Genomic DNA, 16794 nt, shown 5'->3' with positions numbered 1-16794 from the left:
TCATGGGACATGGTTTTCAGATACTTCACCGTCTTGCTCAGTCTGCTCTGAATGCATACTATTTGATTAACACCCCCCTGAAAACGTATCACTAGAACAGGAAACAGTCTGGCAAGAAAGCACACAAAGGGCCATAACGTCTTATCAAAATGTATTGTACAGTACAATGGAATCTCTTTAAGCAGTCACATAATATTTCAAGTTTATTAAACAGGTCACTAATCACCAAGGTTTTTTTGCATAGAAACTATCATATAAATTATTCTCTTAGTCTCCCTGTACTTGTTTGGTGGCATTTTAAGATCTGAAGGTAGTAATTCATGTTTATTAATTCTTGCTAAATTCTTTAGTCATGTAATTTTTGGGATGAAAAATAGTTGAACACAAGTAACTTCAACTGATTTTGACCAATATATTTTTGCAACTACTTTACTCGCTCACTTTGAACATTTTTGCTGTCATGGTGGTGGTAGTGGTGATTATAATCACTATGACAGTGACATCATCTTCTTGAGGGTAAGTGAGATGCATAGAGGTTAAATTTAGAATTGTGGGGAACAGGTCTTAAAGGATCATATGTGTCTATTCCAAACACAGAGGACTGTGCCAGACAAGTCAGGAATACAAAGCTTAAAGTTGTGCATCCAATTAATATAATTACTTATTATCATACCCCCACAAACTGAATATTTAAATTTAGGAAAGGGTACCCAGAAAAATCTCTGTAGCAGTCACCCAGAAAATCAATGTGACAGAGAAGAGAGTTACTTTTGCGGGAAGAAAAAAATGGAAGAAATAAGAGAAGGGAACAAAGAAAGTCATTTAGACTTTATAGTAAATTTTCATACTACCAAAAGTAGCACTTAAAATGTAATTACAACAAAGTAAGGTTACTAGTAGTAATAGCTTGATTAAATTTTAAAAGTTTTCCCTATCCCTAACCTCCTATTTCTTTGTTTTCTCAGAAAAATACTTAATTTTTTATTCAGGTTTTGTCAATGTAAGTCTGGCGAGAAAGGCTCTGAATCCAGATTGAGATATTAAAACAACAACAACAACAACAAGCACTACAACTCATAGCTTTTCTTAAAGGAAATCAAAAGAATAGATGTGAAAGAAAGGCTTTTAATTACAACTTACAAAACTTGGATAGAAGAGATTAAGGAAAAACTTTGCTATCATGTCTAATTCAATCTCTAAACATGATTATAGAACTAATATATTTCTCATGCCCAGTTATAGCCTTAAATTTTTCATACAATCCAATTTAGAATTAATTGCTTTCTTATCACCTTCCTAGAGTTAAATATATATATATATATCAGAAGGTTTTAAAAATAAATTTATTGCATAATTGCATCAATCCTTTTGACTGAATATAAGAAAAGGCAGCTGATTAGCTGAAATGGCTGCAGAAGAACGCTGTGGAGATCAGATGCAAGTGGAGTTTTCGTGATGAGGCCCTGGACAGTTAGTACCTAGAATCCTTCCAAGAGAGACCTATGCCAAGAATGCTCTATAATTCCCTTTAACTCCAGCTCCCTGTCCTTGGGAATTAAAAGCCTTCCTAAGAGGTAACATCTGTTTTCATGCATGCAGATCTAAAAGACAGTTTGATAGTTACCAACCTAAGGCAGTCTTTAAATATATCTGCCTTTATATATTCTTTATATATTCTACCCAGCGTCCTTAGCCCCAAATTTTACTGAAAAATTCCTGTACTCAATGGAAAATATAAAGCTAATTTTAAATGTCACGAACATTGCCAAGTGCATTTTAATATTTCCAAGATGAGCAGAATAAATTATAAAGTTTTAAAGTCTTCCTAGAAAAACCATCTCTTCCTCCCACACATGCCTGTCTTCTTGACAAGCAGGTAGGAACTGCCTCCAAGATTATCAGCCTGTCATGGAAGAATATTCATGAGAGAACTGGGACTATTTTAGACGGAGCACAATCAGCTTAGGTGCATTTATGATTTGAACATTTACAGTTAATGTAAAACATTGACATTACATAGAGCATTGATGAATGGGCTTCCTTTATTTTCTATTATAATATTAAAGGCATCCATCCCATTTCTTATATTCATTGCGGAAGCATAAGCATGTTGCCATTCACAAACATGAAAAAGCATGGGTTTTTCTTTATTCTTAATCTGAAAGTCAAAAGCTGCAGACCATTACTTCAGGAAGAGAAGGAAGGACAGCAAGAGAGAGAGAGACAGAGAGATAGTGACAGAGAAAGACAAATACTAAATATATGGTATGTGGCTCAGCTTCTGCATTTCTCACATATGAAACACATTCTTACTGTGGATTTATGTCGGGATTAATTTTTTTCAGTTCCATGATGTCTTCTATAGTTTTTTCAATAGCATCAAGGTGAACGCTCACTGAAATCTGCAACAGCTGGAAAACATGTTCCAATCAGTTCTCCGTTTCATCAATGGCTTAAACAGTAGACAACTGGGATGGAGGCTACAAGAACTTGTTTGAGCTCCTACATGAAGGTCTAAGCTAAAAGCAAACATTGCTTTAGTGTACTTGAATTCTAATACATTTGACACTTTCACATTTAGGGTAGGGATAATTAAGTTATTTCATTGTTATTTCCCTAATTAAAGTTGTTTAATGCAGAGCAGACATATACAAGGTTTTGGTTTTATTTGTGCAATTGTCTTCTGCTTCAAGCTACATTTGATGTAGTGTTAAAATTTCTTTTCCTTGCCCAATTTAGTTCCCTCTGTTAATGGTCACCACGTCTATAATAAAGAGTCAGGTATATGAGGAGCCAGTTTCAAGGATGTCAAAATTAAATACTAAGAGAAAATTACCAAGAATCTTATAAGTGTGTTGAACTATGTGCTATAAAAGCTAACATAGTGGCTTCTTTCATTTTATTAGGAAATCTGATATATAAAAGTAAATGGTGTGGATATTGAGAAAATATCTTATATTCAAGGAATTTTTAATGATTTTGGAAGAGGTATTTTAAAAAGATTAATTTGCTGCCCGGCATGGTGACACATGCCTGCTAATCTCAGCACTTAGAAGGCCGACACAGAAGGATCGCCAGGCCAACTTGAACTACATAAGTGAGACCCTGTGTCAAAAAACTCCGAACAATAAAGGGTTAATTCAACAATGGAGCAATACATCTACCTAGAAATTCACATGTAAATTGTATAGTGGTTTATGATGGATACATGATTCTCTCTTCTCAGCTTACATTAGTTTTTAGTCAATAATATATTTGTGTTTCTTAATATGTTTATTTTCATAATAGAGGTATGCCTATGAAGTTGCTGAAAAATCATCAAGGAAATAATTTTACGTACCTTACTTTTCGAATCCCTCAGTGAAGTTTCTGTAAAAGCAGCAAAAGAGTCATTCAAAACGTATCCTGCATAATTGGTTTAAAATTACTATACTGAAATATAAAATTGTATTCTCAATTCCACCAATTAGTAGGGCATCAGAAATTTGAGCCCAGCCTGGGAAACTTAAAAGAGATGTTGTCCCAGAGTTTAAAAAAAAAAAAATGCCTGGGGACATAGTTCTTTGACAGAGAACTTCTTTTGCATTCAAGATGCCCTAGATTTAATCCTCAGTATAGTAAAAACGAACAAACAAAACACCTCTGCATTTTGTTTACTTCTTTAATGCTTACCAATTTTCATGGTTCTTGAAGCTCCAGGCTTAGTACTGTAACAGATTCGTTGCAGTTCACATCTTCCAGTTAGCTTCCTCATGACAAATTTCAGACAGCGCCACAAAAATTTACAGTAAAAATACAGGCACACCTGGATGAACATTCTGTGGAAAACAAAAGACAGCACCCTTCCAATAGAACTCTGGAAGAGAAAAGCAAGCAGCCACCACCAGCAAGACAAAAAGCCCAGAAAAAAAATCAGCAGTTAGATTTTGAGATTTGCAAGCATAACTTCTATTCCTGTTACCTTATTTACAGAAGCTACATTTACTATGACTGCACACAGCTCCAGAATACCCCATTCTAATAAGATTTTCAGCAGGGAAAACACTGGAATCTTTTATTTCCCACCTCTATCCAAAAGGTCTTGGAAATAAACCAGTTCCTCGAAAACAGCATCTTTTAATATTATTTGTGCTAAAATTGCTTCTCCTTAAGCAGTGGGAGGAAATTCCTATCCTCTTGCCTGCATGGACAGCCTCTCAGTTCTCCCTGTTCTTTTCAAGTGCCATTTATTTAGCCACCATTATACCTGTATTTGTGCTTTCCCTTCTTCCCATCTCTTCCTGTCCTCTGCTTTTGCTTAGGCACTGTGGTCCTCCGTAGGACTTGGCTGTGGCCACCTGCCTTTTCTGCTAACCATGCCAACGCTCCTTGCACTCGCAGGAAAGATTTGACTCAGGGACCTATGATTCTCCTCAATGGTGAAAGCATTCTCTGATTCAAACTTTTCAGAAACTCTACCCTCTACAGAAGTCTGTTCTTGAGTCTTGCTAAAGAAAGTTTCTTTACTGTACACCCTACCTCAATCTAAAAATATCTCAATGTACTTAGGAATTAGTGATCAAAATGGCTCAACCTTGAGACAAAGTGAGCCTGCCACTTAGAACTTACATTCAACTCACTGTCCCTTCACATTATGATTTCTAGGAAGCAAAATTATTTTAATTACTTCTTACTGGTGTCATTTCTAAAATTTTTTTCCTCAAATGCTCACTGATTCTTCCTAACTCTTAAGGTAATGTGATCCAGGGCCATTTAGATCAGTTGAAGCATTTAATCAATGCTTTCAACAATGCAATCAATCCATTCCCCAAATGAATCAATATATTGGCTGTACTTATTTACTCAAATTTCTCTGATGCCAAAAGCTTAGACAGGATTGTGCTAAAAATAAAAATGTTAATAGTCCTATTTGAACAAAGGCACAGGGTCTATATCTTATAAATGCTGAAGGAATGGAAAAAATAGAAAAAATGAAGCTGTTATGTTAATACACTGAAATACTTTTATGGAAATAAAATTATGTCCTACAATATCTACTAATACAAAATGTCCATGTTTATCAAATAGAAAAAAGTTACATAGGCATATGTATAGAATGACCTATTTTTCCTTTAAAAAATAAAAAAATTATGGCTGAATAATATTCCATTTTATAGAAAAACCACATCTTCTATTACTCAGCCATAAAGAATGAGAAATTAGATTCATTCATAGGAAAATGGATACATATTGAGGATATACTCCTAAGTGAAATAAGTAAGTCACACATGTGTAGATACTGAATAGTTTCTCTGGTGTGAATAAACTATAATAGTACATAAGATCCTAATAACATAACTGACATTGTGAAATGGGAAGAAAAGGGCTAAAGGTATAGGGAAAGTGGGAAGGGTAGGGGAAAGGTAATAAGGGAAAAGAAAAAAAATGTGAGAAAATGAAAAAAATGGAAATAAAGTGTTTGTTAATGGGGAGGGAGGAGGGGGTGAAGGGAGGGCAGGGACAGGGGGAAAAATGAGAACCAAGACCTGTCATGTAAAGGTACAAGTTCCCAATAATGAATGTAACTGTACTGTATACCTAAAATGTACCAATAAACTCAATAAAAAATAAATAAAATTAAAAAAATTAATAGTGATATTTAAACAAGGGTGAAAAAAGGTTGGATACACAACAAAATATCAATAGTGGTATCACTAGGTAATGAAGTAATCAGTACTTTTAATGTTTTATTAAGCATTTTTTCTTCTATAATGTTTGTCATTTTTTAAAAATGAAACATAATGAAAATCAATATGTATATTAAAAAACCACCAAAATCCATTATAAAAGTGGCTATAAATTTCTATGTGTACTCAGTTACTATGAAATCAACCAAATTCTACTGAAAGGTAGAAAATTGATTTACTATACTGTTAAGTCTAACATCCAACTGTCCCAGTCAAATATGTTGTACGATCTGTTAAGATTTAGGTTAACAGCTTACAAAAAAAAAGTAACCCTAAAAATAAATTTAGTGGAACATTTTAATTAGACAAGTGAGAGGATTTATAAAATCTCAATTTGTTCTCTTGGAAAATGTTCATCATTTTCTAACTACTGGTAACTATGCCAAAAAAAAGATTTAGTGACATCTTTGTTAACTGGTCCCTAGCCAAATGGTAATGCTACTGATTACTGGAGTTATTATCCTATTAGAAAGCCAAAGACAAAAGCTTTGCATGATATCTGTTCTATGTGCAATTTTCTTCCTTCCTCCCTTTCTCCCCTGCCCCTTTCTTTTCTTCCTTTCTTTTTTGAGGTAGGATCTCACTACGTAATTCAGTCTGGCCTTGAACTCACTATGTAGCCCAGGCTGGCCTTGAGCTTGCAGCAATCCTGTCTCTGCCTCCTGCCATGGTAATTTTCCATGAAGATAGACTCATGTGGTCCAACACCCAAATGAAGGCCTCTTTTTTTTTTCTTTTATTGAGTGAAGGCGCCTTTTAAATGTGTATCAGGACTGTAGCGCAGCTGGGACATTTGTCAGGTTCTTGTAATACTAAATCTTCATAGCCAAAAGGATTCAGATGATTATTTATAGAGTGCCGTAGTGTCTCAGTCTTAAATATCCCCCAAAGGCCATGTGTTAAAGACTTGGTTCCCAGAGAGGTGCTACTGAGGACTACCTTTCAGAGGTGAGGCCTAGTGGGGGCCCATTAGATCTTGGGGGTGTGCCGTTTAAGGAAGCTGTGCAAATCCAGCCCTTTCCTTATTCTCTTTCGCTTCCTGGCCATGAGGTAAATGATTTTGCTTTGCCAAGCACTTCTACCACATTGTGCTGCCTTGCTACAGGACAAAAGCAATAGGGCCACACCATCCAGAGCTGGAAACTCCAAAACTGTGAGCCCAAATAAATCTTCTCACTTTCTAAGTTGATTATCTCTGTCATTTGTCACAGTGAGGGAAAGGTGACCAACACAGAGCACATCTTTGTATAGACTTAATTAGGGTACAAATTAAGCCACAGAATGTTTTCCCCATGACAAAGCCTATACAAAGTTGTGGCTTGAGACTTAGAAATGTCAACCTAACTAGCAGAAAGTGTTTTCATGGGCACTGATCTAGAGCCCAACTATGATTTCTCCCACTGGCCTCCTCGTATATAAGAAAATGCCTGTGTTGTGGTCTTGCATCAAGGTAGTTTTACCTTGCTTGGTTGGCTTTTATCTTTTCCTTTTTAAAACTCCCTTGGGAATGCTCATGCTACCAGTGGTGAACCCAGCAGAACTCCATACTAGGGGTTAGGGATGAAGCATCATTTCCAAGGGCTCACTCTAGACAGTATGCCATAACTACATAAATAATGTCACAAAGCAAGAAAAAGAAATGCTCATTTAAATTATCAAATGACATTTATACACTGTTCACTCTCTGCAATTTCTAGGCCAGCAATCCTGATAATGCTACTTATTATCCAAGGTATATTTTTAACCCCCCTCCCCACACCTTTTTTTTGAGACAGGGTCTCGCTTTGTAGTTCAGGCTGCCCTGAATTCACTATGTTGACCAGGCTGGCGTCAAACTCACTGTGATCCTCCTGCCTCAGCCTCCTGAGTGCTGGGATTACAGGTGTGCGCCACCATGCCTGGCTGACTCCATTACTTTTCTAATGGGCAAACATGCTCATAAATACATCATAAAAGGCCATCTTGTTATGCTATAGGTAGACATGCAGGTAGGTTCATAGCTAAGTATATTTTCTTGGTATGCTAATACTATATTTTTTCAATCCAGATCATCAAATCAATGTTCTGACAGATGTACTTTATTATTCATTTAGGTTATAAATATGGTCCAGAAAGAGATGGTCAGAGATGCAAACACCACAGTTACCCTTACTGTGGAAGTCTTATTTTGTTGACAGAAACAACACCCAACTTGCTTCCTCCTGAAAGGACCAGATCAGCATAACTGCCAACCCACAACTCAAAATGGCTCTACCAATACTTACAGGAGCTCATGTCTTAAATCTTTTGGACCTATGTAAGGCTCTAAATCATAAAGTTCATGGGAAAACTGCTTAGGGTCAAAATCAGAACAATAAAATGGCTAAATAGTTTGAGAGATTGTTAAATTGGTGTATATTTAATGTGAAAAAAGAGAAACTAGGAAATAGACCTAACAATACTCTTGAGCTAATCAGTGGTAGGTTTAGGAAGGAAAGTGGAAGGAGGAAGGAAGGCAGGAAGGCAGGAAGGAAGGAAGGGAGGAAGGGAGGGAGGGAGGGATTAAGGCAGGAACTGAGGGGGAGGTATGCATGTTTCTCTTATGACTTTAAGGACTTTGGGATTTATTGTATCCTTTAATCTTTTTGATTTCTTTTGTTTTATGCCCTTATGTTTCTGACTGCTTTCTCTGAGAGGAGGCATTTCAACTACCCCATGAAACAGATCCTATTTGCTTTCTGATGCAGAGACTCTTATTCCAACATTCTCCACCATAACCTCTCCACCACCTGAAGCCAGGTGTTTCTAGCTCGGCTCCCTTTTCTGTCAACCTGAAACAGCAAATCAATAAAGCCAACTGAGTTAAATGAGTTAATGTTTGCTTTTTTTCTTCATAACACTAGTCTTAGCATTCTCAGGTCTGACGGAGGATGCTCAACTCACTATGAAGGTCTGTTAGAATTTTAAATTCTAATAATTAAATTCCGAAGACAAGGAGGAGAAAGAACTGGTCATCATGTCCTATTTCTACTCACTACATGCATAGGCAGCAGGTTTTCTGCATTTGTTTCAGCTTTTTTATGGTGTTCCAAAAAGAGCTGATGCCTTCCTAAGACAAATGTCTTGGTTGAGTCTGGGGAGAATCTCATTCAATCATAAGAGCTACACATGTCCCACTTCCAATATTTTGTTACTGTCATTTATTAATATGCTGCAGAGCGAAGTTTATGGCTGAGTTCTAGCAGTCTTCCATAAAACAATTACGATCATGTTTATTATTTAATATTCATTTTCTAGCTTGAACCAGAATAGCCACCCAATGTAAATTATTCAAAATGGATCATTTCTCTGCCACTAAATAAAAATGAGACTCTGTCTTATGCTGTTTGTTTAGACGAATTCATTTATCAGGGTTCATGCCTATGTAATGCAGCACTTTGCCTGAGGGTGAGGGGGTATGGGTACCTGTAAGTGCAACACTACTCCACCATCTTAAATTTGTGACTCTGGTGTCTTCTTTTGTAATAATAAGAGAAAAGTGGCTTATTCTGAACAATTTCAATGAATGTGCTAATGAAAGTCAATTCTTGCTTGAAGAAATCCTGTAATAAATAAGAACGACACTATTGGTGAGAAAACAGATGTATTAAAAAAAAAAACTTCCCACTTGGCTCAAATCCAGTTTACTAAATGACATATTTTTCATCTAAATGGCTATAAAGAAGAGCAAGCTGCTCAGTGTTTCAAGCATTACATACACTTTCTAAAATGATTTAAATATTTTTTTTCAATTTTTCCGTTGAAGTTTCTGATTAGAGGCACTGGCAATTAGGGAATTAATGTATCAAAAATGTGGCCTACATACTACCAAAACTGCTATATACATTCAATGCAATGCCAATTGAAATTCCAACACTATATTTCACAGAACTAGAAAAAAGAATCCAAAAATTCATTTGGAACCACAAGAGACCTAGAATAGCAAAAGCCATTATAGGCAACAGACACATGGCACCAGGTGTAACAATTCCCAATTTGAAACTATACTACAAAGCCACTGTGATAAAAACAGCATGGTACTGGCAAAGAAATAGGCCTGAGGATCAGTGGAACAGACTGGAAGACACAAAAACAAATGCAGATGTACTCAGCTACCTCATCTTTGACAAAGGAGCTCACCATCCTCAGTGGAGGAAAGATAGCCTCTTTAATAAATGGTGTTGGAAAAACTGGATATCAACCTGCCACAGATTAAAATTAGACCCTTATCTTTCGCCATGCACTAAATTAAAATCCAAATGGATTAAAGATCTAAATATTAAAACAGAAACATTAAACTTGCTGGAAAGTAAGTTAGGCAGAACTCTGGAAGACATTGGTATAGGAAAAGACTTTATGAACAAATCCTCAGTAGCACGGGAACTAGCAGAAAGAATCAACAACTGGGATCTCATCTTACTAAAAAGCTTCTGTACTTCAAAAGAAACCATTAGCAGAACTAAGAGACAATCTACAATGTGGGAAAAAATTTTTACCAGCTGTACCTCAGACAAAGGACTATTATCAAGGATATATAAAGAACTCAAAACAATCAGTCCCCCCAAATATAAAGACCCGATCCAAAAATGGGCATCCGAAATGAACAGACATTTCTCATACAAAGAAGTGAAAGCAGCAAGAAAATATATGAAAAAATGTTCCACATCACTGGTCATTCGAGAGATGCAGATGAAAACAACACTGAGATTCCACCTCACCCCACAAAGAATGGCTGCTATCAAGAAATCACACAATAACAAATGTTGGCGGGGTTGTGGGGAGAAAGGAACCCTCCTCCATTGTTGGTGGGAGTGCAGACTAGTGCAACCACTATGGAAATCAATATGGAGATACCTCAAAGAGCTTGGACTGGAGGTTCCATTTGACCCAGCCATCCCTCTGTTGGGTATCTTTCCAAGAGAACTAAAAGAATCATATCACAGAGAAGTATGTGCACCCATGTTTATAGCGGCACAGTTTGTAATAGCTAAATCTTGGAAACAACCTATTTGCCCATCCGTTGGAAACTGGATAAAGAAGTTGTGGTTTTTCTATAAAATGGAATATTACTCAGCCATAAAGAGCGAGAGAATAGATTCATTCATAGGAAAATGGATACATATTGAAGATATACTCCTAAGTGAAATAAATAAGTCACACATGTGTAAATACCAAATAGTTTCCCTGGTGTGAATATTCTGCAACAATGCATAAGATTCTAATAAGATTACTGACATTTAGAAATTTGAAGAAAGGAGCTAAAGGTGTAGGGAAGGTGTGATGCGTAGGGGAAGAACAAAAAGGGAAAAGAAAAAAATGTGAGAATGAAAAGATGAAAATAAAGTGTTTGTAGATGGGGAGGGGAGGAGGGTGAAGGGAGGTGAATGTAACTGTACTGTATCCCTAAAATGTACCAATAAACTCAATAAAATTAAAAAAAAATGTGGCCTAGTAAATAGGACCTACTCTATAATCAACTTTCTACCAAGAAGACAGACTGCAGGTGACCTGATACATGAACCAGAAATATGACATCACAAAAAGAAACAAGTGTTTCCCTCCCATAGAGGAGGGGGAAGACTCCAAGACCCTGCATCCTGGTAGAGTGGGGCCCCATGTTCTTTTCCATTATTTATCTGAAGAGATCACAACGTCTTCTGAAAAGCAAAAAGTAAGGGGTTAATGGATAAATATTATACATCAATGTTATTACAAATTCTAATGCTTTAATAGAATCTTTACTTTCCAGGGAAGTTTGATCGGTGAGCTTAGAGAATGATAGCTGAACATGGGATAATTAAAATAATAAATAAATCATTCATCCTTTTCCATTCAAGGACAAAGAGACACAAGTTTATCTTAATTTATTAGTGGTATCATTATTCAAATTAAAAATTTGATTCCTAAATACATTTTATAAGATTTACTTTCAAAAATCACACCTCTTTTGCCTTTTGGATAATATTTATGAGGAAAAAGAGCACACATGTCACACATGGACATTTTCAAAACATTTAAATGTAATCTCAAATGTAAATTTTTATAGGTAGATAAAGATTTTTAAATAACCCAAACTAAATAAATATATAAATAAAATATACTTATCAAAGTGTGACATTAATGTTCCATTATCCATTCAAAATCTTCTACAGGACATAAGGAATGGCCCTATTATTATAAATTTGCTGTATAATACAATTTTAAAAACTGTAAGCCCTCAGGCTAGAGAATATTATCAGAATTATAAATAAGTTAACTTTTGTTGTGATAAAGATCCAGGAAAAAAAAATCTGAAATGCTTTGATGGGAAAGTGGAAAAGATAACTGTTTACTGATTCCTTCAATGAAATGAACATAAACAAGGTAAAACAGGTAATGTCATAAAGAAAGAAGAATGGGGATTGTGGCTGTAGGAAAAATGAATATGAGCCAAAAAGTTAATTCCACTGCAAGTCATGTAACACCCCTGTCCCCAGGTGCTTACAGTCTAATAAGGAAAATGACAAGGAAACAAAAGGTTAAAAAAGTGAGATACTTCTAGAGTGTCAGACAGAGGGGAGATAAAGCACCCTCCTTGGAGGCTGGACAGGAATGCTGCCATGGGGTATCATACATGGAGGACAAGAACTGCTTGGAAAATCAGCATGCCTTACTCACTTTAGAACAAAGGGGAAATTCCCAATAGACACAGGAGTGAAATTCAAAGCAACACTTATTGGATGCCCATGGCTTTCCCTGATTTATCTGTTACTCTGCAGGAGGGGATTAATAAACAGTGAGGTGTTTATTTATTCAGGTGGCCCTGAAAAGTTGAGGGGAAGCACAAGGTGGAAAGGATGTAGATAAGAGAGCACAACAAGGACCCCTTATAAATGGCTCAGTGGCAACAATCAGGCACTGGGGAGGTCACCTTGAGAGGGGAAGCACAAGGTGGAAAGGATGTAGATTAGAGAGCACAACAAGGACCCCTTACAAATGGCTCAGTGGCAACAATCAGGCACTGGGGAGGTCACCTTGAGGAAGTTGCTTAGAAGAGATACATGTTCACAGATTTTAACAAGAACATGGAGGCTGGGCATACTTGTGATCCTAGCACTTGGGAGGTTAAGGCAGTAGGATTTAGAGTGGGTGACACAGCAAGTTTAAATCCAATTTTGACTATCTATGGAGACTGTCTTAGAAAATCAAAACCAAAATACATCAAACAAACAAAAATAAGAGCATGGGAATAGTTTTGTTTGTTTTAATGCAGGGAAAAATAATTTAAAACATATGTATGATGGTTGAGAGTGTGGTTCAGTGGAAACTGCTTCCCTAGGATGTGCAAGGGCCTGGGTTCAAACCCCAACACTGAAATATATAGGTATTGAGTACAGCTACAGGTACAGGTATAGATGTATTTTATATACATATAAACACATACACACACATACATATGTACATGTGTCTGTCCTAAAAAAGGGACATCTATAGCTAACTGGTAAAATTACCAGTCTAGAGTGAGAAAGGGATTTGGGTGCAAAAGTCACAATCCTTTCCTTTCTCAGGACTTCCACATCTCAATCTTAGTCAACCAAAGCTAATTAAGTTCTGGAGCAACTACAAATCCCTCTCTCATTGCCCTCAAGAGCAGTGCGATATGGTTGGTGCTCAACGGAAAGTCTGATTAGACACTTTAGAAATCAAACTTGGAATCTTTCCCCCATTTACTATTGTAAGCTGTGTGTCTTTGGACAAATTACTTTGCTTCTCTAGGTCCGTGCTTCAACATTTGTAAGGTGATGAGATTTGACTGGATTTCTGGCTCTAAGCAAAAGTAGACATGTTCTGGAAAAGGAAAAAAAAAAGTTTGATTCTCCCTTCCCTTTGTGGTTTGCTTTGAATTGGGGTAAAAAATGTTACAAGTTTGTGGGATGTTTTATGCTGTCTTATAAAGTATGCAAGCACTATCCCCAACTTGATCTTTGCACTTTATTTTTACCCACTCAAAACAGAGTGTACACCCAGGAAACCTGGACCACTTGTACTGTGAGACTTGATCATATTTTCTTTGCTTTGTTCACATCATCTTCTCCACCTCCCACAATGTGTATGCTTATTTAAAAATATTAAAGTCTCAAGGGGCTGAGAGTATAGACCAATGGTAGAGCTCATGCTTAATATGTGGGAGGTCCTGGGTTTGATCCCCGGCACTGAAAAAAAAGCTACAAGTCTTAATCTTCCTTTTCCTTTTAAAATCATCTCAATATCTCATACTTATCATCTCAATAACATCTCAATGAAGTTTTCCACAGAAGATTCCTTCACAAGATGCATGGAACAAGTCTCTGATCTCATTCCTCTTATATCTTCTGTAGTTTTGTCCTTACCAGGTGGCCCATTTCTTTGGAGCACAGATTATCTCACATTCTCTTCTGTATCATCCACAAAAACTGTCAGTGGGCATACTGTGAGAGGGCGATGTGATGCAGAAATTATGAGAAACAGGGCTGCATTTAAATATCTGTGTGCCTTTGAGAAAGTTATTTAACTTTGCTAAGCTTCCTTGTCCTCCTCTATAAAATGGGCAATTAAGTCCTGCTTCATTTTAACTGCTATGAAGAGAAAATAAAAGTGGTACAATATCGGCATTATTAGCAGCAAATGCTTACTGACTGAATCTGTGAATCTAGATGTTAGTCAAGTGTGAATGACTTACAAAATCCAATCTATAGTTATTACTGCAAATGGTAAGCCTTTCTATATCTAATCATAATAGTAAAATACTTTTTTTCTCCATCAGTTGCTTCAAAGCCAGGATGGAGAGACAAGTCTGCTGGGTTGCACACAGTTCTTCCCACAAAGGTTTGAGTCTGGCAGATGTTTTCCTTTCCTCATTTCTGCCCAAGGAGGAAAATACTCAATGGAGTGCACAGCACAAAACACAGATTCCAAGGCTGGGACAGTTGGTAGCAATTATTTATGTGGAATAACTTTAAAATTCCCTTTATTAGAATTTTCCAGAATCAATGATGTGATGACTCTCAAAATATAATGTCATAACAACCAAATCTTACTGAGGGAAAAGGTCTTCACTACAAGTCTTGGGTTCTCTGTTATAATATGTATCAACTGAATTAAAGATAATGAAATATATTATAAAATGAATCCTAAGACTTAGTTTTATCTGGGGCTTATAAAGTACCCCCTTTTTGATCACACATAGGCACAGCACACCTTCTTGTTTATTTTATCCCATTTTCTTTTTATGCAGATGATGGCTACAGTCATATTGGGTAATGATGGGATCCTTATCCAATGTCCCATATCTACACTCAAAATAAAGCACACCCTTTGTCTCTGTGTGCTAATCTTGAAGCATTTATTTCTTATATCTTACATAATTATTTTAACACACATCAATATTTTCTCCATTCCTTTATGCTCTGAGTCGTTATACCACTAATATGTCTGATGGTGGCAGTAAGCTGGACCAGTTAGGTATTTCTATGGTTTGAATGTTTCCACCAAAACTCAGGCTGAAATTTCATCCTCACTTTAAAGTATTAAGAGGTGGGACCAAGTCAAATCTTTAAGAGAGATTAGATTATGAGTGCCTTGCTCTTATGAATGAATTAATTCATTCATGGATTAATGGGTTATCTTGATAATAGATCTGTTACAAAAGCTAGTTTGGTGATCTTTCATGTGCCATCTCCTGCACTATCTGGAACTCCATCTCTAACAGCCCCTCCACCTTGGACCTTAGATGCTTGGACCTTAGAGCTGAATAACTTGTATTTATTAATTACTTGATCTGAGATATTTTATTGTAGCAACAAAAATGGACCAAGATAAGCATCATGTATTTTAAATGTAAAATAAAATTCATTTTTTTCCTACAATGTGGTCTCCTTAGGACCAACCTAAATTAATCTGGGGCTGAAAAATGGAGCATTTCATTCTAGATCATCTCAGAAGTTGACAGATTAATCTCTCTGTGGGCTTTTAAATAATGTTGAATTCTTCACAGTAAAAAATCAACTCCTCATTTTTTATAATACATGTGTCAAGAATTAACACCTGATTTATTCAGGCTATGTTTACATAACCTTCTCTTTGGTTCAAATGAAAAGATTTCCAAGATTCTCCAACATCTGTGGGAATGGACTGCAGGGAATAAAGGCAATCTAAATCTGATAGAATTTGTAAAACAGGACTATTACTTCCTGTCCTCCTGTCCTTCCAAATTCCATAAACACTGATATATAATGAGTGTTAAATATTGTAACAATAAAAAGCATTAGAGGAGAACCATGCCTGCTCCCGACCCAGCAGCCATCGCTGAAGCGCCGGGAAGGTAGGCCGGGCCCAATCCACCACGGGAAGGAGAACCACACCTGTTCCCGACCCAGCAGCCATCGCTCAAGCACCGGGAAGGTAGCTGCACGGGCACTCCTGAACCCCCATAATCCCACCCCACCCCCCACACTCTCAGACCTCCTGACTGTGCAAGTCTTTGGACCCACTCTGCAAAGACAGAGGTGGTCATCAAGGGTATTTTTCTGAGTTCCCAACTTTGAACATCTTTAAAGAAAGGGCGTGGGAGACCTATAATAGAATGTTGCAGAGTTCAACCATTCAGAAGGATGGGGAACTCAATCTGGGCCTTGCAGCCCGAGGTCAGTCAGCATCATGGGGTTCAGCAATTAGCTAACTGAGATCAGGGGTCTTGCATCCTCACTCTGTCTGAGCCATTAAATGGTAAATATACTATATTGAAAAGTTTGTTCACTGCAGACATGTTCTGGACTGCTTCTTGATTTCAATTTAATTCAAATGATTTAAGGGTGATAGACTAGGGACTACCACAGGTGGTCAGTGTCCAAGTTGTGCTTAATCTTAATGTGTTGCTGATTGTATCAGTTGGGGTAAAGCATTGCTGTTGATTTGATGAGCTGTTTTCTCTGATGTTATGAAGATGAGAATGTCCTTGGGTTGTTAGAGACACAGAAGGTAGCGTGCAACTATATCAGGAAGATTTGGGTGATAATCCAGAGATTAAACCAAG

At 36.8% G+C, this 16794-nt stretch overlaps 1 protein-coding gene across 2 annotated transcripts in view; it reads right to left on the bottom strand.

Annotated features, from left to right (window-relative positions):
* Positions 1 to 16794, bottom strand: part of Elmod1 (ELMO domain containing 1) — a 68332-nt gene that overhangs the window by 25529 nt on the left and 26009 nt on the right. For both annotated transcript variants that reach the window (XM_033764310.1, XM_010610632.2), the window contains exons 3-5: positions 3673 to 3818; positions 3341 to 3369; positions 2314 to 2411 (exon numbers count right to left, since the gene is read on the bottom strand). In XM_033764310.1, the coding sequence (XP_033620201.1) occupies positions 2314 to 2411; positions 3341 to 3369; positions 3673 to 3818 (273 nt within the window). The remainder of the gene's footprint in view (positions 1 to 2313; positions 2412 to 3340; positions 3370 to 3672; positions 3819 to 16794) is intronic.

This window comes from Fukomys damarensis, unplaced genomic scaffold, assembly GCF_012274545.1.
Source record: "Fukomys damarensis isolate Sample0158 unplaced genomic scaffold, DMR_v1.0_HiC HiC_scaffold_16, whole genome shotgun sequence".
Classification (NCBI taxonomy): Eukaryota; Metazoa; Chordata; class Mammalia; order Rodentia; family Bathyergidae; genus Fukomys; species Fukomys damarensis.
The sequence above is the reverse complement of the archived record's forward strand: the minus strand, read 5'-3'. Positions and strand labels throughout refer to the sequence as shown.